At 41.0% G+C, this 24,158-nt stretch overlaps 1 protein-coding gene across 2 annotated transcripts in view; it reads right to left on the bottom strand.

The window, feature by feature from the left end:
- Positions 1–24,158, bottom strand: part of LOC102986844 (general transcription factor IIH subunit 2) — a 69,208-nt gene that overhangs the window by 20,910 nt on the left and 24,140 nt on the right. Inside the window, exons 16-21 of one of the 2 annotated variants that reach the window (XM_024121115.3) lie at positions 17,409–17,982; positions 15,569–15,668; positions 11,440–11,521; positions 10,282–10,333; positions 8,252–8,371; positions 882–981 (exon numbers count right to left, since the gene is read on the bottom strand). In XM_024121115.3, coding sequence (XP_023976883.1) covers positions 882–981; positions 8,252–8,371; positions 10,282–10,333; positions 11,440–11,521; positions 15,569–15,668; positions 17,409–17,982 — 1,028 coding nt within the window. Of the gene's footprint in view, positions 1–881; positions 982–2,865; positions 2,986–7,261; positions 7,307–8,251; positions 8,372–10,281; positions 10,334–11,439; positions 11,522–15,568; positions 15,669–17,408; positions 17,983–24,158 lie in introns of those variants that run through there. The other variant, XM_024121106.3, reaches the window with a different exon arrangement.

The following is a 24,158-nucleotide window of genomic DNA, read 5'->3' as shown; positions in this document are numbered from 1 at the left end:
AGAGAAGATTTAAACATTTGGGAGAATTTGAAGATGAACTGGTGCTAAATACATTTTAAAACTAAGAAAATGGGTATATTTTTAAAAAAGGAAAATAACAAGTGTTGGCGAGGAGATGGAAAAACTGAAATACATACATATATATACATATACACGTATACAATTACATGTATCTCAGCCATAAAAAAGAATGAAGTACTGATACATTCTACAAGATGTATGAACCTCAAAACATTGTGCTAAGTGAAGCCAAATACAAAAGATCATATTACATGCTTCCATTTACATAAAATATCCAGAAGAGTAAATCTATAGAGACAGAAAGCTGACTGGTAGCTCTAAGGAGCTAGGGTGCACTGGGGAGATAGGGAATGACTGCTTAATGGGTACAGAGTTCTCTTTGGGGATAATGAAAATGTTTTGGAATTAGACAGCAGGGGGTGGTTGCATAACATTGTGCATGTACTAAATGCCACTGGACTGTGCACTTTAAAATAGTTTATGTGTGAATTTCACCTCAAAAACCAAAAAACTAAGCAAACATACTAATAAGACAATTGTTACTTACTACAAAAATTGGAAGTGGTACAGGGAGGGAAGGTAAATTATTTATTACTAGGGTTCGCCTTTATGAAGTCATGATAATGTAAACATGTAATGTGAAAATAATGATTGAACCAAAACTGTGCTGTGACTATAGTGAGAGGAAGGCTAGATGGGAAAGGGGTCATGAAAGCAAGGGCATGAAAGAGAGAGATTCATCCTTCATCGTAAGAATCAGAGAGGTGGGCAAAGACTTAATCAGAATATAAAATGAGGGGAAAATTGCTAAAGTATCAATACATCCAGATTCATAGACACTAAACATTCATTATACTCACTTAGGAAAATATTTGGTGTGTTCCTCTAATGGGTCATCACCTTCCTCCAACTTATACAAACATCCTCCACAGGAAAAACACTGTACGGTGTCGCTTTTACCTAGAAGTAAGGAAATTTGATCAGTGCCACTGGCCAGTGTATTTGTCGAGTGACACACATAATAACTACCAGGCCTTTACTAGCAGAACCCTACTTGCACTTTCAATCAGATTTTGTGACAAAGTCACAAATTGGGTCACCAGTGAGGAAATATTCTATTTAGGGCTCTTCTCTCACCAATGGGGTCATGAACAAGTAACATTCAATGTTCCTATGTACCATGCACTGATTAACACCCTCTCCCTGTCCCTTCCTCATTCTGTGGAGCAAGAGATTTGCAAATCAGAATGTGGAACTGAAGTTCCATGAAGGAAGAGATTTTTTCCTGTTTTGCTCCCTAATGAATCTCATGGACCTAGAAGAGTGCCTAGGACTTACTAGGCACTCAGTAAGTTATTTATTTAATGAATAAATCAGAAAGAAAATATGTGGAGCTCAGGAAAATATATATGAGCAAATATAGCAACTCTCATGTAAGTAAGTTCGTGAAGAATCAAATGCCTCTTACTACATTATTGCTAGGTTTATTCCACTAGAAGTAGGATCAAGTCTTCATGTGAGACTCTATTTCTTTGGAAGGAAATTAGCATTTGGATCTACCAAAAGATTGAACTAGAAATGGAGCATCCATCATCTTCCTTCTCTTCTTGGACTCCTGTAGGCATTGTAAAGCCAGAGCAGAGGAAAACCTCCCTTTGTGTCTGGATAAAAATAGGAGGTCCTAGAGCTTGCAAAATCCCGAAAGGATGAGATGCCTAGGATTTGTGGGGAGAGGAGGAGGTTCAAAAGGAAGAGGGTGAGGACACTGGACAGAAGGTCCTAGAGGAAGGCTGGCAAGAGGAAGACAGAATGGAGAGAGCAGGAAAAAAGGGTGGAACACCGCCTTTCCAAATGCTTAAGACTGTGAGGCATTAAGATTTTTTGTACCAATGGAACATGTCTGTTAGTTCGAGTGAACACTACATTCCCCTACTCTGTACTGCTCTGTGGTATTCTTGACTTGACCCCTCTGTAAAAGGTCTACATGGACCTCCACTGTAACTTAGCATGTGTGTTTGGTCTGAAGAAGGCCAGCAAGGTTCCCAGGAAGGACACAATATCCTTTCACCTTATTGTACCTCAGGCAGAGGTTTAGCTGAGGGGAACATGCCCGCTCTTTGTGCATTACAGAGTGAAACTCCCTGATGACCAGCAGCTCAAGAGAGAATACTATGAACTGATGGAAGATTCTACATGCTTAGGAATCATTAAAAGGAATTTCCTTACTTTCTCTTCCAAGGAGTTTGTGGCAAAAACCGCTATCCACACTCCTAGTTATCGCTCATTCTTCCATAGTAACAGAGACCCCAATTTTCAGCTGGGCACATTGCTACCCAGAAAAAAAGTTAAACGTCCCAGCTCCTCTTAAGGTAGGTATGGCCATCTGACACAGAAAGGAAAAGGAATATATAAGGAATAATGAGGGAATTCCCTGGCGGTCCAGTGGGTAAGACTCGGCGCTCCCAATGCAGGGGGCCCGGGTCCAATCCCTGGTAGGGGAACTAGATCCCACACGCATGCCACAACTAAGAGTTCACATGCCACAACTCTGGTAGGGGAACTAGATCCCACACGCATGCCACAACTAAGAGTTCACATGCCACAACTAAGAAGTCCACATGCCGCAACTAAAAAAAAAGATCCCGCACACCACAGTGAAGATCCCATGCGCTGCAACTAAGACCTGGCGCAGCCTAAATAAATAAATAATTTTTTTTTAAAGAAAAAAGAATAATGAAAAGAAAAGATTGTTGAGCTTAGTTAAATACGAGCCCAGGATCATGAAGTGTATGTGGGGTTTAAATGGGCAGCAAGGCAAGAGCTTGGGGCAAACTGCTGACTCACCTATGTAGAAAAAACCTGCTTTGGCCAGAGCTGCAGCTCCCACAGGGGATGCCTGGGGCCAGTTCTTGAAAGAGTCCAGTCGGAGTTCTTCATTAGCAAAGATGCTGCCATTGCAACACACTTGAATAAAAAGCGTATGGTGAGACCAGCAAGCTTTGATATTGCAAGTATCAGTGTTTGAGTTATCCTTTCATATTTACAGACAGAATGATATGTTTGGCATTTGCTTCAATATAATTGAAGGAGGGGATTAGAAAAGAAGAAACAGGAAAGGCCAGACTGACCACATGTTGAAGCAGAGTGGTGGATGCATGGTGGGGATTTACTATGGTCTTATTTCTATATGGATTCAAATTTTTTTATAATAAAATATTTTCTAATTATCTTTTCATCATATAGCATCAGGATAAAGCAAGAAAAAGCTAGAGGAGCTTCCCTTCCACCCCAAGTTAGTATCAGATTTGAGAAAGGCAAATTTTCCTTGCAGCTCCCTTAAGAGCAGGCAGATTTGTTTCTTGCCCTTTGGGTGTCCACTCTATGCGGTGGTTTCTATGACTTTCCACACTGGGCTGGCCCTGGGGGCGGAGCACAGGCTCCGGACGCGCAGGCCCAGCGGCCATGGCTCACGGGCCCAGCCGCTCCGCGGCATGTGGGATCCTCCCAGACCGGGGCGCGAACCCGGTTCCCCTGCATCGGCAGGCGGACGCGCAACCACTGCGCCACCAGGGAAGCCCCCATAGTAATTTTTTTAAAAACCATTTCATTAGAGTTTCTGGTCTCCTGGAGTGACTTAGTTTTTTTTTTTTTTTTTTTTGGCTGCCCCACACAGCATGTGGGATCTTAGTTCCCAGACCAGGAATTGAACCCATGCCCCTTGCATTTGGAGCGCAGAGTCTTAACCACTGGACCACCAGGGAAGTCCCGTGACTTAGTTTTTTAACATAAAAGAGCATAGGGAAATATGTCAGGGTTGGGTCCTTGACTGAATTTCCTTCAAAACAATTAAGGTTTCTGGATAAAATGGTTTTGAAAACATTCTTAAATGGATCAGTGTCTGTTAAGAAATGAAATGTGAAATAATAGAAAATAAGTATTGGTCTCTGCCCCTAGTTCCTGGCACAGAGCTCCTAAAATCCATGTAATTTTCTAAGTGATAATATCACGAGGTGCATCTCTTGTTCTAATATTGTATCTTTGACGCTGTCCCTGACACAGGGCTCCTAAAATCCTTGTAAACTCCTAAGTGATAAGAACACTGGGAGCGTCTTTGGTTTCTAATGAGGTGATTCTGGGTGAGCTCCTGGATGGCTTCTGGATGGGAGCTGGTCACTGGAAAGAGCAAGCCATGATTAGAAGCTTGGAATTTTCAGCCCCACCCCCTATTCTTCAGAGCAGGGAGAGGGGTATAAATGGAGTTAATGATCGATCATGCCTGTGTGAGGAAGCCTCCATAAAAATCCCAATAGTACAGGTTTCCAGGAGCCTTCAGGTACGGGAACACATCCACACTGGGAATGTGACACATTCCAGCTCCATGAGGATAGAAGCTCCCAGATCTCACTCTATGAGCCAGTTCATCTGGCTGTTCATCGGTACCCTTGATCATATCCTTTACTAAACAAACATAAGTGTTTCTCTGAGTTCTGTGATCCACTCTAACAAATGAAATGGGGTAGGAGCAGTGTTATGGGATTGAGCCTTTAACCTGTAGGATATGACACTACTAAGTAGACAGTGTTGAAACAGAGTTAAATTGTAGGACACCCAGCTGGTGTTGCAGAGAATTGTTTACTGGGAGAAAACCCCCATACATCTTGTATCAAAAGTATCGTGAATGTGATGGTAGTGTGAGAGTAAAGGAGACACACAGGAGGAAAAGACTGAGGTTTTTCCAGTACATTAAGTCATATTCCAGTTAAAACTCAAGTGACAGCAGGAATCCTGGGGCTCAGTGGAATAATGAAGCAAGCTTTCATCTTAAGGAATTTTGCAGTATCTACTTTTATTAACATATTTAATAAACATAAGTTGGTTTTCAAATCCTCAAAGGGTGCAGAAGACAGGAACCAAACCCCAGGGCCAGCCCAGTGTGGAAAGTCATAGAAACCACCGCATAGAGTGGACACCCAAAGGGCAAGAAACAAATCTGCCTGCTCTTAAGGGAGCTGCAAGGAAAATTTGCCTTTCTCAAATCTGATACTAACTTGGGGTGGAAGGGAAGCTCCTCTAGCTTTTTCTTGCTTTATCCTGATGCTATATGATGAAAAGATAATTAGAAAATATTTTATTATAAAAAAATTTGAATCCATATAGAAATAAGACCATAGTAAATCCCCACCATGCATCCACCACTCTGCTTCAACATGTGGTCAGTCTGGCCTTTCCTGTTTCTTCTTTTCTAATCCCCTCCTTCAATTATATTGAAGCAAATGCCAAACATATCATTCTGTCTGTAAATATGAAAGGATAACTCAAACACTGATACTTGCAATAAAAAGCGTATGGTGAGACCAGCAAGCTTTGATATTGCAAGTATCAGTGTTTGAGTTATCCTTTCATATTTACAGACAGAATGATATGTTTGGCATTTGCTTCAATATAATTGAAGGAGGGGATTAGAAAAGAAGAAACAGGAAAGGCCAGACTGACCACATGTTGAAGCAGAGTGGTGGATGCATGGTGGGGATTTACTATGGTCTTATTTCTATATGGATTCAAATTTTTTTATAATAAAATATTTTCTAATTATCTTTTCATCATATAGCATCAGGATAAAGCAAGAAAAAGCTAGAGGAGCTTCCCTTCCACCCCAAGTTAGTATCAGATTTGAGAAAGGCAAATTTTCCTTGCAGCTCCCTTAAGAGCAGGCAGATTTGTTTCTTGCCCTTTGGGTGTCCACTCTATGCGGTGGTTTCTATGACTTTCCACACTGGGCTGGCCCTGGGGTTTGGTTCCTGTCTTCTGCACCCTTTGAGGATTTGAAAACCAACTTATGTTTATTAAATATGTTAATAAAAGTAGATACTGCAAAATTCCTTAAGATGAAAGCTTGCTTCATTATTCCACTGAGCCCCAGGATTCCTGCTGTCACTTGAGTTTTAACTGGAATATGACTTAATGTACTGGAAAAACCTCAGTCTTTTCCTCCTGTGTGTCTCCTTTACTCTCACACTACCATCACATTCACGATACTTTTGATACAAGATGTATGGGGGTTTTCTCCCAGTAAACAATTCTCTGCAACACCAGCTGGGTGTCCTACAATTTAACTCTGTTTCAACACTGTCTACTTAGTAGTGTCATATCCTACAGGTTAAAGGCTCAATCCCATAACACTGCTCCTACCCCATTTCATTTGTTAGAGTGGATCACAGAACTCAGAGAAACACTTATGTTTGTTTAGTAAAGGATATGATCAAGGGTACCGATGAACAGCCAGATGAACTGGCTCATAGAGTGAGATCTGGGAGCTTCTATCCTCATGGAGCTGGAATGTGTCACATTCCCAGTGTGGATGTGTTCCCGTACCTGAAGGCTCCTGGAAACCTGTACTATTGGGATTTTTATGGAGGCTTCCTCACACAGGCATGATCGATCATTAACTCCATTTATACCCCTCTCCCTGCTCTGAAGAATAGGGGGTGGGGCTGAAAATTCCAAGCTTCTAATCATGGCTTGCTCTTTCCAGTGACCAGCTCCCATCCAGAAGCCATCCAGGAGCTCACCCAGAATCACCTCATTAGAAACCAAAGACGCTCCCAGTGTTCTTATCACTTAGGAGTTTACAAGGATTTTAGGAGCCCTGTGTCAGGGACAGCGTCAAAGATACAATATTAGAACAAGAGATGCACCTCGTGATATTATCACTTAGAAAATTACATGGATTTTAGGAGCTCTGTGCCAGGAACTAGGGGCAGAGACCAATACTTATTTTCTATTATTTCACATTTCATTTCTTAACAGACACTGATCCATTTAAGAATGTTTTCAAAACCATTTTATCCAGAAACCTTAATTGTTTTGAAGGAAATTCAGTCAAGGACCCAACCCTGACATATTTCCCTATGCTCTTTTATGTTAAAAAACTAAGTCACGGGACTTCCCTGGTGGTCCAGTGGTTAAGACTCTGCGCTCCAAATGCAAGGGGCATGGGTTCAATTCCTGGTCTGGGAACTAAGATCCCACATGCTGTGTGGGGCAGCCAAAAAAAAAAAAAAAAAAAAACTAAGTCACTCCAGGAGACCAGAAACTCTAATGAAATGGTTTTTAAAAAAATTACTATGGCACCATAAAATAAGGAGGAAAATGGAGGGGTTAAAAAAAAATTAGGCTGAAAAAAAAAAGCAAAAGAAGAAATAAACAAGCAAAGCTTTTTGAAATACGTCTGAATCTTTACCTGAAGCCATAGGTAAATCTCTCTTGACCCAGGAATTCACAAAATGTTCTCCCTGAAGAAAATTAAAACTCAAGTTATCCTACAAACAACTATGTATAAAACAAATAAGCTACAAGTATCTAATGTACAGCACAGGGAACATATCCAATATTTTATAGTAACTATAAATGGAGTATAACCTTTAAAAATTGTGAATCATTGTGTAACTTAGCATGTGTGTTTGGTCTGAAGAAGGCCAGCAAGGTTCCCAGGAAGGACACAATATCCTTTCACCTTATTGTACCTCAGGCAGAGGTTTAGCTGAGGGGAACATGCCCGCTCTTTGTGCATTACAGAGTGAAACTCCCTGATGACCAGCAGCTCAAGAGAGAATACTATGAACTGATGGAAGATTCTATATGCTTAGGAATCATTAAAAGGAATTTCCTTACTTTCTCTTCCAAGGAGTTTGTGGCAAAAACCGCTATCCACACTCCTAGTTATCGCTCATTCTTCCATAGTAACAGAGACCCCAATTTTCAGCTGGGCACATTGCTACCCAGAAAAAAAGTTAAACGTCCCAGCTCCTCTTAAGGTAGGTATGGCCATCTGACACAGAAAGGAAAAGGAATATATAAGGAATAATGAGGGAATTCCCTGGCGGTCCAGTGGGTAAGACTCGGCGCTCCCAATGCAGGGGGCCCGGGTCCAATCCCTGGTAGGGGAACTAGATCCCACACGCATGCCACAACTAAGAGTTCACATGCCACAACTAAGAAGTCCACATGCCGCAACTAAAAAAAAAGATCCCGCACACCACAGTGAAGATCCCATGCGCTGCAACTAAGACCTGGCGCAGCCTAAATAAATAAATAATTTTTTTTTAAAGAAAAAAGAATAATGAAAAGAAAAGATTGTTGAGCTTAGTTAAATACGAGCCCAGGATCATGAAGTGTATGTGGGGTTTAAATGGGCAGCAAGGCAAGAGCTTGGGGCAAACTGCTGACTCACCTATGTAGAAAAAACCTGCTTTGGCCAGAGCTGCAGCTCCCACAGGGGATGCCTGGGGCCAGTTCTTGAAAGAGTCCAGTCGGAGTTCTTCATTAGCAAAGATGCTGCCATTGCAACACACTTGAATAAAAAGCGTATGGTGAGACCAGCAAGCTTTGATATTGCAAGTATCAGTGTTTGAGTTATCCTTTCATATTTACAGACAGAATGATATGTTTGGCATTTGCTTCAATATAATTGAAGGAGGGGATTAGAAAAGAAGAAACAGGAAAGGCCAGACTGACCACATGTTGAAGCAGAGTGGTGGATGCATGGTGGGGATTTACTATGGTCTTATTTCTATATGGATTCAAATTTTTTTATAATAAAATATTTTCTAATTATCTTTTCATCATATAGCATCAGGATAAAGCAAGAAAAAGCTAGAGGAGCTTCCCTTCCACCCCAAGTTAGTATCAGATTTGAGAAAGGCAAATTTTCCTTGCAGCTCCCTTAAGAGCAGGCAGATTTGTTTCTTGCCCTTTGGGTGTCCACTCTATGCGGTGGTTTCTATGACTTTCCACACTGGGCTGGCCCTGGGGTTTGGTTCCTGTCTTCTGCACCCTTTGAGGATTTGAAAACCAACTTATGTTTATTAAATATGTTAATAAAAGTAGATACTGCAAAATTCCTTAAGATGAAAGCTTGCTTCATTATTCCACTGAGCCCCAGGATTCCTGCTGTCACTTGAGTTTTAACTGGAATATGACTTAATGTACTGGAAAAACCTCAGTCTTTTCCTCCTGTGTGTCTCCTTTACTCTCACACTACCATCACATTCACGATACTTTTGATACAAGATGTATGGGGGTTTTCTCCCAGTAAACAATTCTCTGCAACACCAGCTGGGTGTCCTACAATTTAACTCTGTTTCAACACTGTCTACTTAGTAGTGTCATATCCTACAGGTTAAAGGCTCAATCCCATAACACTGCTCCTACCCCATTTCATTTGTTAGAGTGGATCACAGAACTCAGAGAAACACTTATGTTTGTTTAGTAAAGGATATGATCAAGGGTACCGATGAACAGCCAGATGAACTGGCTCATAGAGTGAGATCTGGGAGCTTCTATCCTCATGGAGCTGGAATGTGTCACATTCCCAGTGTGGATGTGTTCCCGTACCTGAAGGCTCCTGGAAACCTGTACTATTGGGATTTTTATGGAGGCTTCCTCACACAGGCATGATCGATCATTAACTCCATTTATACCCCTCTCCCTGCTCTGAAGAATAGGGGGTGGGGCTGAAAATTCCAAGCTTCTAATCATGGCTTGCTCTTTCCAGTGACCAGCTCCCATCCAGAAGCCATCCAGGAGCTCACCCAGAATCACCTCATTAGAAACCAAAGACGCTCCCAGTGTTCTTATCACTTAGGAGTTTACAAGGATTTTAGGAGCCCTGTGTCAGGGACAGCGTCAAAGATACAATATTAGAACAAGAGATGCACCTCGTGATATTATCACTTAGAAAATTACATGGATTTTAGGAGCTCTGTGCCAGGAACTAGGGGCAGAGACCAATACTTATTTTCTATTATTTCACATTTCATTTCTTAACAGACACTGATCCATTTAAGAATGTTTTCAAAACCATTTTATCCAGAAACCTTAATTGTTTTGAAGGAAATTCAGTCAAGGACCCAACCCTGACATATTTCCCTATGCTCTTTTATGTTAAAAAACTAAGTCACGGGACTTCCCTGGTGGTCCAGTGGTTAAGACTCTGCGCTCCAAATGCAAGGGGCATGGGTTCAATTCCTGGTCTGGGAACTAAGATCCCACATGCTGTGTGGGGCAGCCAAAAAAAAAAAAAAAAAAAACTAAGTCACTCCAGGAGACCAGAAACTCTAATGAAATGGTTTTTAAAAAAATTACTATGGCACCATAAAATAAGGAGGAAAATGGAGGGGTTAAAAAAAAATTAGGCTGAAAAAAAAAAGCAAAAGAAGAAATAAACAAGCAAAGCTTTTTGAAATACGTCTGAATCTTTACCTGAAGCCATAGGTAAATCTCTCTTGACCCAGGAATTCACAAAATGTTCTCCCTGAAGAAAATTAAAACTCAAGTTATCCTACAAACAACTATGTATAAAACAAATAAGCTACAAGTATCTAATGTACAGCACAGGGAACATATCCAATATTTTATAGTAACTATAAATGGAGTATAACCTTTAAAAATTGTGAATCATTGTGTTGTACACCTGAAACAAATATTGTGCATCAATACCTCAATTTTTAAAAATTCAAGTTATCGACTTGGAGCATACAACTATCTATGAATAAAAATTAAAAGAACTCCCTCCTTCAACCCTGCCCCCAAATGAAGAGTTTCATTGGATTGACTGGCAGTGTTGTTAGAGAATTATTCCTTTAATTATTATTTCTATTAATGTTGTAATTTTTTATGCAGTGTAAAGGGAAGAAAAAAAAACTGTGAATGTTTATTTGTACTCAACAGGAAGCCGTCTCCGGGTCGGTTTTTCCAGAGATCCAACTCAAAAGCTAAGTTACAACAAGATATCACAGAGGTCCTCTGACTAATGAGAAGTATGAGATATAGGAAGGAAACTGGATTCAGAAGGGTGGTTAGGTATTGAGTAACTGATTCTTCTCTGAAAATTGCACCCAGATTGCTATCTGAAGAAACACTCCTCCCCCACTTTCAGGCCATGTTTTCTGCAGGGTTCTCATCTGAGTCGTGTTAGCCAATAAATTCGCTTTTTTTGCATAAGCAATTTAAGCTGGGTTTTCCCATCACCTGTCACTAGGGAAGCCTTCCCGATAGAGCATAAAGTAACCAGCTCTGAGGCCCGCTGTGGGCAGTGTGCAGTGGTCTGAATGTCTTATGCGGGCACTCAGATGGGGGTGGCCAAGGGAAGCTAGCGGAGGTGACTTCAGTCAAAGAGGGGAAGACTACCAGGAAGGCAGACAGACCAATCAAAAGGCAGCCCTGAAAAAAAATTCTAAGGACTCTAGTTGACCAAGAGAACATGCTTTTCTTCAATCTGCCCAATGAGAGGTAGGGGAATGAAATAAGGGAAGAAGAAAGAAGGAGAGCCCATGACAAAAGAGTGATGCCGCCCCCTTCTCATTCAGATATTAGGTACTCAAAAGCCAACTTGAGAAAAAATTTGCTATTGTAAATTACCGTGACGCCAACAAATCCCTTGTAGCTTTGAATATACCGGGTAATTTCCTCTGAGGATTTCTTACTTTGAAGAAATTCACATCTATAATTAATAAACAGAATCAAAATTTACCCTGATACTGTAATAGAGATGTCCTGTATCTTTATATAACCGCAGTGACACAATGAACATTTGTTAAAACTTATTGCATGTATGCTTTAAATTGCTCAATTTTATTTTACTCTGATAAAACTGTCAAAAAATTTACCCCAAAACTTATGACAATTATCATTATTCTCATATAATTATTATTTCCATTAACAACATGTATAATAACTTAAAACTAAATCTTCATATTATCTTCTCTCTTGAAACAAAATATAATTCAATCAAAGAGACAGATTTACAGTAACATATAGAGTGGAGGGGTTTTTTTGTTAAATTAAACTATGGTGACTATATCTAGTTCCTGTGGTTAAATTAAAGTTACTGGCAGTAAGGATAACAAACAATAATAAATTTCATCCACTGAAAAACATATATCACTACTCTGTAAAAAAATACAATGGAAATTAATAAATTGAATTTTTTTAAAAGAGCATATGGAATACATTTTAAAAACACATTCCTGGGCTTCCCTGGTGGCGCAGTGGTTGAGAGTCCACCTGCTGATGCAGGGGACACAGGTTCGTGCCCCGGTCCGGGAAGATCCCACATGTCGCGGAGTGGCTGGGCCCGTGAGCCATGGCCGCTAAGCCTGCGTGTCCGGAGCCTGTGCTCCACAATGGGAGAGGCCACAACAGTGAGAGGCCCGCGAACCGCAAAAAACAAACAAACAAACAAAAAACCACATTCCTTTCCACAAAACAGAAGCAATTTTTAAGTTAACTTTAAAAAAATCTCTCTCATTCAAATTTAAGGTTCCTTTCTAGTGATGTTATAGTAACATGAGGGCTGAGAGTCAGGAGGCCAGAATGTTAGTCCCAGTTCTGCCACTAACGGGAAGTGATCAATCTTGCCACTGTTCTCTTGTACAGACATGAGAAAGTGAACTCCACTAGGTGAGTCATATATTGTTCCAGGGCCACCACTCTGGGTAGCTAAGGTCCCCAGGTTTTAGATGTACAGATCCTTCCAAGGAGTGCCCCAAACCTGTACGCAACCCAAATTCGTACACAATCCACATAGCACATGACGGATGGGGCCCTCCCCACATGCTTAGTGTGGACTGAGAAGGTGCTCGATAGACATTACTTCTTTAAAAAAACAACAAAGGGCTTCCCTGGTGGCGCAGTGGTTAAGAATCCACCTGCCAATTCAGGGGACACGGGTTCGAGCCCTGATCCACGAAGATCCCACATGCCACGGAGCAACAAAGCCCGCGAGCCACAACTACTGAGCCCATGTGTCACAACTACTGAAGCCTGTGCTCTAGAGCCCGCGAGCTACAACTAATGAGTCTGCACTCTAGAGCCCGTGCTCTGCAGCAAGAGAAGCCACCGCAATGAAAAGCCCGTGCACTGCAACGAAGACCCAACGCAGCCAAAAATAAAATAAATTACAAATAAATTACAAATATATATATATAATGTTTAAAAAAATACAATAAAGATCAGCTTATTTTATTTATTTACAATTATTTAGTTCACTGAGTACTACGTTTTAAAGAGTAGGAGCAGACTCAGACATTGTGTCCATAGTTTATAAAAGCAGCAAACAAAGCCAAAATTGATGCCCAAACAGCTAAGGTTAGAGCACAACCAACAAGAAACTGGGGAATTCTTAGCTCTAATTCCAGCTCTGGAATGTATTGGCTAAGCAGGTGCTCATGATGACAAACAGGTGGAAGGTGAAACGGTCATGGAATACACGGGAGTTTTTACAAGGCATTTGCTCCATATACTTTACTTATCACCCTTATAACAACGCTACCAGCTATGGATTATCATTTTCATTTTTACACACGAGACTCAGAGGGTCAGTAACGGGGGTCAGCAAGCGGCCGGCTCTGTGTATCTGTGAGCCTCTGTGCTCTGCCCTGACCTTTGTATTGATAGCAGCGGACCTTAGCTCCTTCCACCTCTGGAGCTGAGTGCTGGACTCACATCTTCTCCCTAAGCTTCTCACCTTTCCCTCAGTCCTACGTCAGAGGAGGTGTACCAGGGCCACCTGAGACAGGATGTGCAACTCTTGTTGGTGTTAGACCATCACATGATGGTGGATGTGAATGGTGCTGCTGGGAGTTGTCCAGTGGATAACCCAGTGACACTAAGCATTGTGGCCATGAGAATAAGTGAAGCATTGGCTGAGGCTACAGCTACAACAGGTGCCCAAGAGCCAGGGCTGATATTCACTCAGTACACACCCATGTGGTTCACTGCCAACACACTCAGTATGATTGGCTGGGTGTCTATTCTTGATTGGTCAAGGAACCAGAATGACATTCAAAGTATTTAACCATCTGGCTTCCTGTATCCCTATAACTGTCTCATCTGCTTGTCAGGAAGAGCTCCCCTCCCTTTCCAATCTCCCTCTCCATCTCTCTCTCTCCCCCTCTTCCTTCTCTCCTTTGTTCCCTTCCTCCCTCTCACTCCCTCACTTTCTTTTCAACCATAAAAGAAATAAACATTTGTTTCCCAGAATTTAAACAAGATAGAAGTGAACAAAGTAAAATATGAAAGTCCCTCTCCACCTCATCTCCTGACAAACCCAAACCTCAAGAGTTCGATTGTTTGGTTTGTATATTTTCTTAACTTTTTCTATATATATTTCAAACAAGTCCATATACAGGTTGAATGGTTTTAAAGGCTTATACTACACATTATTTTGCATACTGCTTTTTTCACTTAACATATCAGACATACTTCCATTTTTGTGAGCATGGCTGTCCATGTGAAAGATGACTTATAAACCTAAAGAACAGCCCAGTTGTTTTGGACCTATGATCCAACCAGAAACTTCTTTGCATGTGGTAGGTGTATGACAAATATGTTAAAGAAATAAACTATGAGCCGAAGCACACTGCTAGATCCATTTATTAGATTATAGGAAATACAGGAAGTAGAGAAACATGTTAAATGACACCACAGAAACATTCAGCCAAACATAGAGTGTAGGCAATTTTACAGGACAGACTACATGGCTCCTTTCATGAGTAAGTGACAAGAAAAAGTCAGGGAGGAGGAAATCTGTAAATTAAAAATCTTGAGATATATCAACTAAATGTAATGTATGGACCTTGTTTGGATCCTGATTCAAATCAACCAATGGCAAAGAGAAAGTGAGGTGGGGGGATGTGGACATTTGAACACTGTCTCAGATATTTGATGTTATTGAGGAATTACTGTTAATCCTCTTTAGAAGACAGAATGATACTGTGGTTATGTTTCTTTAAAATATTTTTATATTTTAGAGTTATATACTAAAATATCAACAAGTGACATTATATGATGTCTGGGATTTGCTTTAAAATAATTTGGTTATTTTTATTTCTGGGGAAGCAGTGGGTGAGAGATGGATGAAATATGATTTGGCCATGTGTTGATAAGTGTTCTCTCTACTTGTATATGAAATTTTCCAAAATGAAAGTTTTAAAAATTGTTAAAGGAATGAATCTGTATTTGGTAGATACAGAGTCACGTAGAAAATACTAGTAAACGTAACATTAGAAATAATTTTTAAAAGCACTTCATTTTCTAGGCAGAGAACTCAAGACCACTGTAATAATCAAAACTCGTACTGAGTTTTTGAAATACAATGTTTTCATTTGGTATATATTCAGCAGTGCATGAAACCATTTGTAATAATGTTTTAAACATTGTCTTACTTTCCAACTTCCTTTATGTACCATTTTACATCATCCCTATGCAAATTATTCACGTTTATTAAGGCAGATCCTGAAACTTATACTTGGCAAAACATATCTTAGTATTTTGGATAATAAAACAGTAAGAAACTATTTTGAAATTATATAATTAAAAATTTTCACGATATCATCAGGGTTTTCTTTCTTGAATAAATCCTGGAGTGCTCCAATTTAGGAGAGAGAAAGATCAAAACTGAAGGTTCTACTCTGGAAAGGTGACTCTTGCCTTTAGTTTTGTTTTGTCTTAAAAAAAAATTACAAGCAAAAAATATTTATCTACTTACTTGGGGAACCACTTGGCATGTTCCTTCCAGGGATCATCATCATCTTCCCAATTTCCTAAACAGCCACCACAGGAAAAGCACTGTACAGTGTCACGTTTACCTGCATATGAAGGAAGACACTTAGATTGCCTGGCAACAGAGCCATGGGATGGTCCAGAAGGGGTGTCTCCAGAAGTTGACTGCTCTGTGCATGAATGAGACACGCTCCATCCCATCTGCCCACTCACACTCTCATCTGGCTGAATCCTCATCCACAGCCCCACTGCCCTAAGTGACCATTTCTGAAGCCTGGGACCCCACCTCTCAGATGTGGCACACACAGAACTCTAAGCTGTTGGACTCAGTATGCCCACTGAAGTAGTGGGGAAGCAGAGGAATCCCCCACACTCATGAAGTAAAGCGCAGTTAGAGGACCGAAGCTGCAGCTTTGCTATGAAATTTCAGTGGAAACTTAGGCACATTTCTTCTTTTTTTTTTCTTCACATTTGACATTTGTATTTGACAAGTATATTTTTCTTTTCTGACAACTGTTTTTAGGGGAACTACAAAGGGATCAACTCACTAGCTTTCAAAACTAAGAAGAAAACTTACTTGAGGTTTAAGGCATTTTGAGATGTAAATGGTACACAAACTGGTAGGCAAATTACAATCAAACTACAGACTCCAACTTTTTTGAACACGACAGAAAGATCCGTTTTTTCTGCGTCTTACTCTGCTTCAGTCTCTATGTCAATTAGGACATTAACTATAACATCTTGAAGAAATAAGTGATAAGCACACTGTGACATCTGGGGAATTCTATACCAGAAATCTGTTAAATTTTCTTCTTGGGTCCAACTTGGGTAACACCATCAAGGTGAATTTCTTCAGCTTCTGCTATTAATTAATTAACAATAGTAACAATTAACATTTCATATATCCAACATACACTGTGTGCCAAGCACTATGCAGTGTACCTGAGATGAATTGAAATATTTTGTTTCTTTTTTAAAAAACTTTTTATTTTATATTGGAGTACACCCGATTAACAATGTTGTGATAGTTTCAGGTGCACAGTAAAGCTACTCAGCCATACATATGCATGTATCCATTGTCCCCCAAACTCCCCTCCCATCCAGACTGCCACATAACATTGAGCAGAGTTCCCTGTGCTATACAGTAGGTCCATGTTGGTTATCCTTAGGTACATTTCTTAAACTCTTTGAGCCTCAATGAAGTCAACTGTGAAATGGGGGAAAAGGGCAAGTTTGTCAGATTAGTATTAGTGCTTAATCCGTGCCTAGCATCAAGTAGGTACTCAGTAAATGATAGCTGTTTTTGTTATCACAATTCTCACTCAGATCTGTCATAACATTTATGGCGTGGCTAGGATAACTCAAACAAAGTATAATTTTCTGAAATGCAACTTGCCCTATATGTTAGAGTTAGCTTTAAGGTTAAAACAAAAACAAAAACCCTACAATACTGCTGCAATTAAAAGAATCAAAGAAAGATCATTTCAGAGCAGCAAAAGGAGGATGGGTGAGAAGGAGACTGGGGTCAGGCTGACCTCACAGGTTGTTTTCAGGGCCTTAGAAATCCAGTCAAGTATTGTCTGAGGTCCAAAATGTTAGAAAAAGTCACTTTCTTATTTTTTATATATTTTTGGTAAATTGACATGTTGTACTACACATAAAATAAAGCTAAAGTGAAATTACTGAAGTTGAATTTTAATAAAAGAGACCTTATACCTAATATAACACATTGACCAAGTGAGGAAAGATTTACAAAATATTGCAACTGAAATATGGAACCTAAACTTAATTCCAGCAAAATATTTCAGAAAATGGCTTCAACCTACCAGTATAGACAAAGCCAGCAGCTGAGAGCTCCCTTGGGGCTGTCCCTTGGGCATAAAATGGCCATTTCTTGTAGGATTTGAGTCTGGCCTCCTCTTCTTGGTATCTTGCTTTGTCGTCCCTCCTCAACTTGTTCTCTGGATTCTTTACTCTTATATCATACTTGGCAATGTTACCAACATCTTTGCCCAAAAGGAACTCACAATCCGGATGGAACTTCTTATGGTCTTCCATGGGGAGTCTCTGGAGGCTGGTACCAAAGAGGATTAAGCTACAGCAGAAGCACTGAACCCCAGATTTTATGCCAGTGAAATAAAACCCAGCCGCTGCCATCTCCTGGGGTGTCCATGCACTGTAGGCCTCATAGGTCACAAAAGTCTTTAACCTTTTTGCTTCACTACGCATTTGGGAATTAAAGCATTTTTGCATTTTTTCTCGTTCTTTCTGCTGCTCTTCTTCTAGTTTCTTTACATACTGAAGCATATCTATGCCTAGAAGAACAGACAGCTCCGGGAGCAAAGCATAATCAAACTGGGAAATCCTCTCGTCAGGGGCTTTCTCCTGGGCGGCCATTTCCTGAAAAGGGAAAGAAAATGTTCATGAACATCGCCACCTGGTTCACTAGTCCTGAGGTTTGTTTCACCCCTTTATTTTTTCTGTTTTTTCTTCTGAATAACATTGATCTTCTGCTCATCATTTAGCCCAATTCAGAGCAAATATGCTAGTAGGTCTGTGACAGCAGATCTTTATCCTGCCCTCAACAGTAAGGTCACCTATGGAGTCCAAACAGCTGGAGGCCCCCTTATCACAGCATCAATTGTCACTTAAGTTAAAGGCATAAAATAGCGGATACCCATATCATCATATAACAAGTTCAAAGATGCGTGCTTGCATTCTCAACATTTCAAGAATCAACAAGGTATTCCATTTAATACCTACAGGTGGAGTTGGATATTTCCACTCTACCAGCTTTGCTCTATGTGCCCTGCCTTAATCCAGCTCAGCTGATTTAGATTTGCCCATCTACCCACATTTCTGCAAAAGTTGCAGCTAATTGAAGATCTTGATTAAGCCCAAGCATGCCCTTCATTTGGCAGTACCTAATGCAAGGAAAAGAGCTCCTTTGTCACTAATATGTTCAGTACATTTCAGCAATGGTTCCTCAGGAAGCTCTATCAGTCCACAAGGTTACTTGGCTTTTTGACTGAAGAGCTCCTTCATTTCAGTTGTCTCTTCATGCCCTCTCCCGTAGCGTCCCTTTAGTAGATATCAGATGAGGGTCACATTCCAAACAAAAGAAATATCTGCCCAATTCTCCCTCTGGTATCATGTTCCTTCCCTTTACAGAAGGAACCGGCCAAAGCTTGGTGGACTTGGCAGCCTAGGGCTCTTTCTTAGTACTTTCATTTTTGCCAGAACAGCCCAAACCATGAAAAGTGGGAAAGAGATTTAGAACCAGGATGCCAGGCTGGCTGCTGAGGCCTTCCTTATTTGCCTCACTATTCTTGGCTGACTTCCCCTCTGTCCATATTTCTGTTTTAACCCATTTAGCTGCTTCTTCTGGCTCTGGGTCTATCACCTTTAAATTCCATTGCTGGGGGCGGGGGAGGGATAAATTGGGAATTTGGGATTAACAGATACCCACTACTACATATAAAATAGATAAACAACAAGGATCTACTATATAGCACAGGAAACTATATTCAATATCCAATATCTTGTAATAACCTATAATGGGAAAAGAATCTTAAAAAAAAGATATATATATATAACTGAATCACTGTGCTGTACACCTGAAACATTGTGAATCAACTATACTTCAATAAATTTTTTAAAATAGCAAAAAAAAAATTCGATTGCTGTGCTTTTCTTCCCATGAATAATTATAGTACTAGGGCAAATTCAAACCAGGATGGCTTCAGCAGCCAGCCTGGCATCAGTGGTTCTACATCTTTCTCCCACTTTTCATCTTTTCTTCTCCTAAACAAAGCGAGAGCCAGCATTTAAATTAAGTCAAAAACTGTTCCCGGGCTTCCCTGGTGGCGCAGTGGTTGGGAGTCCGCCTGCCGATGCAGGGGACGCGGGTTCGTGCCCCGGTCCGGGAAGATCCCTCATGCCGCGGAGCGGCTGGGCCCGTGAGCCATGGCCACTGAGCCTGCGCGTCCGGAGCCTGTGCTCCACAAGAGCCATGGCTGCTGAGCCTGCACGTCCGGAGCCTGTGCTCCGCAACGGGAGAGGCCACAACAGTGAGAGGCCCGCATACCGCCAAAAAAAAAAAAAAACAAAAAACTGTTCCTGGGACTTCCCTGGTGGTCCAGTGGGTGAGACTCCGCGCTCCCAATGCAGGGGGCCCAGGTTCCATCCCTGTTGGGGGAACTAGATCCCTCATGCATGCTCCAACTAAGTCCGCATGCCACAACTAAAAAAAAAAAAAAAAAAAAAAAAAGGATCCCACGTGCCGCAACTAAGACCCGGTGCAACCAAAATAAGTAAACAAATAATAAATAAATTTTTTTAAGAAAACAAAAAATTGTTCCCATTATCCCATTCACACTGCCATCTTCAGCAAGTACACAGGGTCAGATAACTGAAAAAACTCACAAGCCTCTACACAGCACTTACTTCAGAATCTAATAAAGGTAGAGGATAAGGTACAAAAATACAGGCAAACATCAGAGAGGTCTCAGACTCCAGCCCCAGTTTCTAGAACCCTTTCTCCATTGTTCAGGACATGCTTCATTTTAGGTAATGAACCACCTAGATATGTGCAAGGTACCTTGGTCTCAGGGAAACCACACTGTCACCTGAGGAGGGGTCTTTTATGCCACTCCAGTCACGTGGCCCAGAGTAGGATGCCTGACCAGTCTCAAACAAGATGGTACGGGCTGCCCCCTGGTCTCTCAGATCCTAGCACAGGGCTACATTCATTGCTAGTTAGTATGTTTCATTTAGGTTTGGTCAACAGACAACACCATGGCTCCAGGCCTCCCTGGAGATAAATAAGCACAGGGTGGCAACAAACCAGCTGGAATCAATCCTGCACTTCTACAGCAAAGTTCAGTGGTCAGTTCTGCTGGTATCCGGGCCATTTCCAGGAGGAGAGAAGATCTCCAAGGCCCTCTCCAGGTTTCATGCTCATTAATTACAAGTGCTAAGAGTACCAGTGATGCTGCTGTGTAGTGCAGAGGGTTTAAATCCACACCCGTATGACTCCAGTGCCTGTCCTCTTGCCTCCAAAGAGAGAAACAAGAGTAAGAGAAATAAGAGAGTCATAAGTTTAGGTGTGGAAGAAAAGCACTTTTGCCAGAGATGGTAATTTACTTACCTAGAGGTTTATCCAGAGCCCCAGTCAAATGGAAGGACAATGCATAGTGTAAACATGAATGCTCTCTTTGTCTTTTAATGGGAAGCAGTGAGAACATATTTGAGGAACCGAAACTCAAAACAAGTTGCAGTTTTCTGGGAAATCACCAGTAAATGGTCTAGGGTGCTGAGTCAGCAGGGCTTAGTCAGGAACCAAAAGGCCTCACAAAACCTACCAAGTCCCACAGCAGAAGTGTTTTATTCTAAATAATTTAAGATTAGTTAATGTTTCTGGTGCTAGTATAAGTCTTATTTCTTTGGCGGCAGTTTCCATCTTTCTGGTATCTTTCAGGATTTTCTCTTTTATCTGTGGGTTATACAATTTCAAAGTTATTGTGTCTCAGTGTGGGTCTTTCTACATTCATTGGACTCAGTGGACTTGTTTCAAGCTGAACGTGTGGGCCTCCATCAGCCCTGGGAAATTATCTTCTATAATTTCTTTGGTAATTCCCTACTGCCTACTATTCTCTTTTCCCTCTTTCTGGTATTCCCATTATTCAGATGGGAATTTACCACTGAAGTTCTTATCTTTTTTTTTTTTGCTCACATATTCTCCTGTGCTTTGGCTTTACTTTCTGGGAGGTTTCCTCTTCATTATCTTCCAACTTTCCAATAAAAATTCCTTTTTTAATATTTATTTATTTGGCTGCACCGGGTCTTAGTTGCGGCATGCGGGATCTTTCAGTTGGGGCACGCGGGATCTCAGTTGCGGCACGCAGGATCTAGTTTCCTGACCATGGATGGAACCTGGACACCCTGCATTGGGAGCGTGGAGTCTTAACCACCGGACCACCAGGGAAGTCCCACCAACAGTAATTATTAAGTTCAGCAATTATATTTTCAATTTCCCACAGCTCTTTCTTGTTGTCTCTTATTTTCACAAGATCTGATTTTTTTAGCCAACGCAATCTTTCATGAACCTCTCCTATACTGTCAAATGACAAAATTAAAACAACTTAATAATGAGTTTGTTGTCCTTTAGTCAAGGGAAAGCAATCCATAGACTGGGGGGAGCACAGTGTCAGCACTGCTCCAGAGGGATGGGGGGAAAGAGTGGGTTTTATAGAGAAGAGGCATGATGGGCTAGGAGGTCGGGGATTCATTATACGTCTAGCAGGTCCTGTTTTCTAGGGTCAGGCAAACTACGTAAAGCTGAGTTGGGGGATTGTGATTGGTTTATATTAGGTTTCCTTGACAGGTGTTTCCTATAAGTGCAGGCTGACTTGGGTTTAGATTTGTGAATTGGGTCGGGCCATTTTGTGGGTCCCGAAATACAAATTATCTTTATCAGTACTAATACAAATAAAGTTCACCTGCCTCCTGAATGATGTTTCCTCCAAGGCTAATTACCATTTACCTTTTTGTTCATTTTTCACATTACCAGCTTTCCTCAAATGTGTACTGATCCTTGGTTTTCAATTCATGTTTGAAAATTAGGCGATTTTAAAGCTGATTGATCAAAATTATGGCTAAAAATTCTGATGAAAAGCCACATGAGTGTGACCTGAACCTAAGCCCTTTACTTTATGGAGAACAGATTGGGGAGCCAAGATTTACCCTGGAGAAGCCCTCAATGTCAGAGAAACACATGTGCCTATCCTCATGTGACAAGATGTCTCACAGATGATGGCCAGCCATGACGTCACTGGCTGTCCCTCACAGGCATGGCGGTGCCCCCTCACATCTCTCCGATCACTCCCTGGATCAGAGATGCTGGTGGCAGCCATTTGGGGAGCTCATTCCACCATGAGGACACTGGTGCTGACAGGCACCACCCCAGAATCCTCCCTCTACTAAACAACCCGATTTAAAAATGGGCAAGAGATTTGGTCACCTTACCAAAGAAGATATATGAATAGCCATTAAGCCATTAAATTAAAGCCACAATGAGATACATACTGATGTCCTAAAATGGCTAAATTGTACTGCTCTCTAGGTGTGTATTTGTTTCGGTTGAAAAAAGTCATTGAAAATAGTATTATTTTAAAACTCAAAACATCAAATCCTCTCTTTCAGATCGTATAGTGGACATTTGTGAGTATTTGTTTTTGGCTACCCAAATTTTCTCTTCCTTTGGGGATTTTTTTCCCTTAGCACTTTCACACTTTTTTTTTTTAATTAATTATTTTTTTATTTTTATTTTTTAGCTGCGCCACGCAGCAGGTGGGATCTTAGTGTCCCAACCAGGAATCGAACCCATGGCCCCTGCAGTGGAAGTGCAGAGTCTTAACCACTGGACCACCAGGGAAGTCCCCACACTGACATCTTTAAAGGTCTCCCTCTTAGACTGGGAGGGTCACAGAGCCACAAGGTTAGGGTTTGTGTCTTCTTCTTGGTGTCTATATCCTGACGGCTAGGGTCTCATCAGACAAACAGCAGGTGTACAAGGTTTGTTGAGTGAATTAATGAATAAATGAACAAACTGTGCATTACTTCCAGGGTCTGGCCTGAGGTGAGACTCAAATAACAATTTAGTCACGTGAAATCAAGAATTTAAATCCCATAAGGACCCCATCGGTCTCCCAAGAAGAGAATTAGAAAATGTGGGAAGAAAATAATGACTCTTCTATTCTTATAGAACTGGACCCAAAAGGGGTATTAGGACACCCCCGAGGCTACTTCCCAGAAGAATGACAATCTCCTGTGCCCTTTTCTTCCTTACTATAGGCCTCAGGGACTCAAACTTCTTGCCCTTTCGTCTAAACTCTATCACCTACTAAAGATCATGGGATTCTACCGCCCCACTTCCCAAGGGCTGGTTGTACCCTTCCTTCTCACCACTCAAGAAATTATTTCATGTTATAAATTTGCCGATCATTACAGAGATACACACAGCTGAACACAGATAGGACCACAAACATGAGGAATTTCACAAAGTATTGAGAAATCTTACAAAATGTTTACAGTTCTTCTTCCCTACTGCCATTCCGAGCTGCAGAAGCCCTGTTGTTCCCGCACTGTTTCAACATACATTAGTGTTTTGATTATGGCATGTACTCAGATATACAGTGGGTCGCCTGTGCTTCTTAAATACAGGACTTACATGCTTTTAATCTAATTATCTCTCTTCTTCAGCCTCCAGATGATACTGCAATCTTCACCTTGTAGTTATTCTCAAGGGCAAACAAGGTCACAACAAACAGAAACAGTGCACATATTGCCACATATAGGCGGAAATGTATTGTTTGCACTATGACCCAAATAAATGAAAAAGAAATTTTATTACAGTTCCCCTCCAACCTCCAGTTCCATACCTATTACCTTATTTGATGAACATGATTGCTTTCAGGCCCTCAACTAACAGCTAACATTAGCTACATTACTTTCATCTCCCTCAATACAACTTCCCAGGATTCCATAAGTTTTATTATTTTTGAATACTTAATTCA

The sequence above is a fragment of the Physeter macrocephalus genome, chromosome 8 (genome assembly GCF_002837175.3).
Source record: "Physeter macrocephalus isolate SW-GA chromosome 8, ASM283717v5, whole genome shotgun sequence".
NCBI lineage: Eukaryota > Metazoa > Chordata > Mammalia > Artiodactyla > Physeteridae > Physeter > Physeter macrocephalus.
Note: the sequence above shows the minus strand (reverse complement) of the source record. Positions and strands in the feature narration are given on the sequence as shown.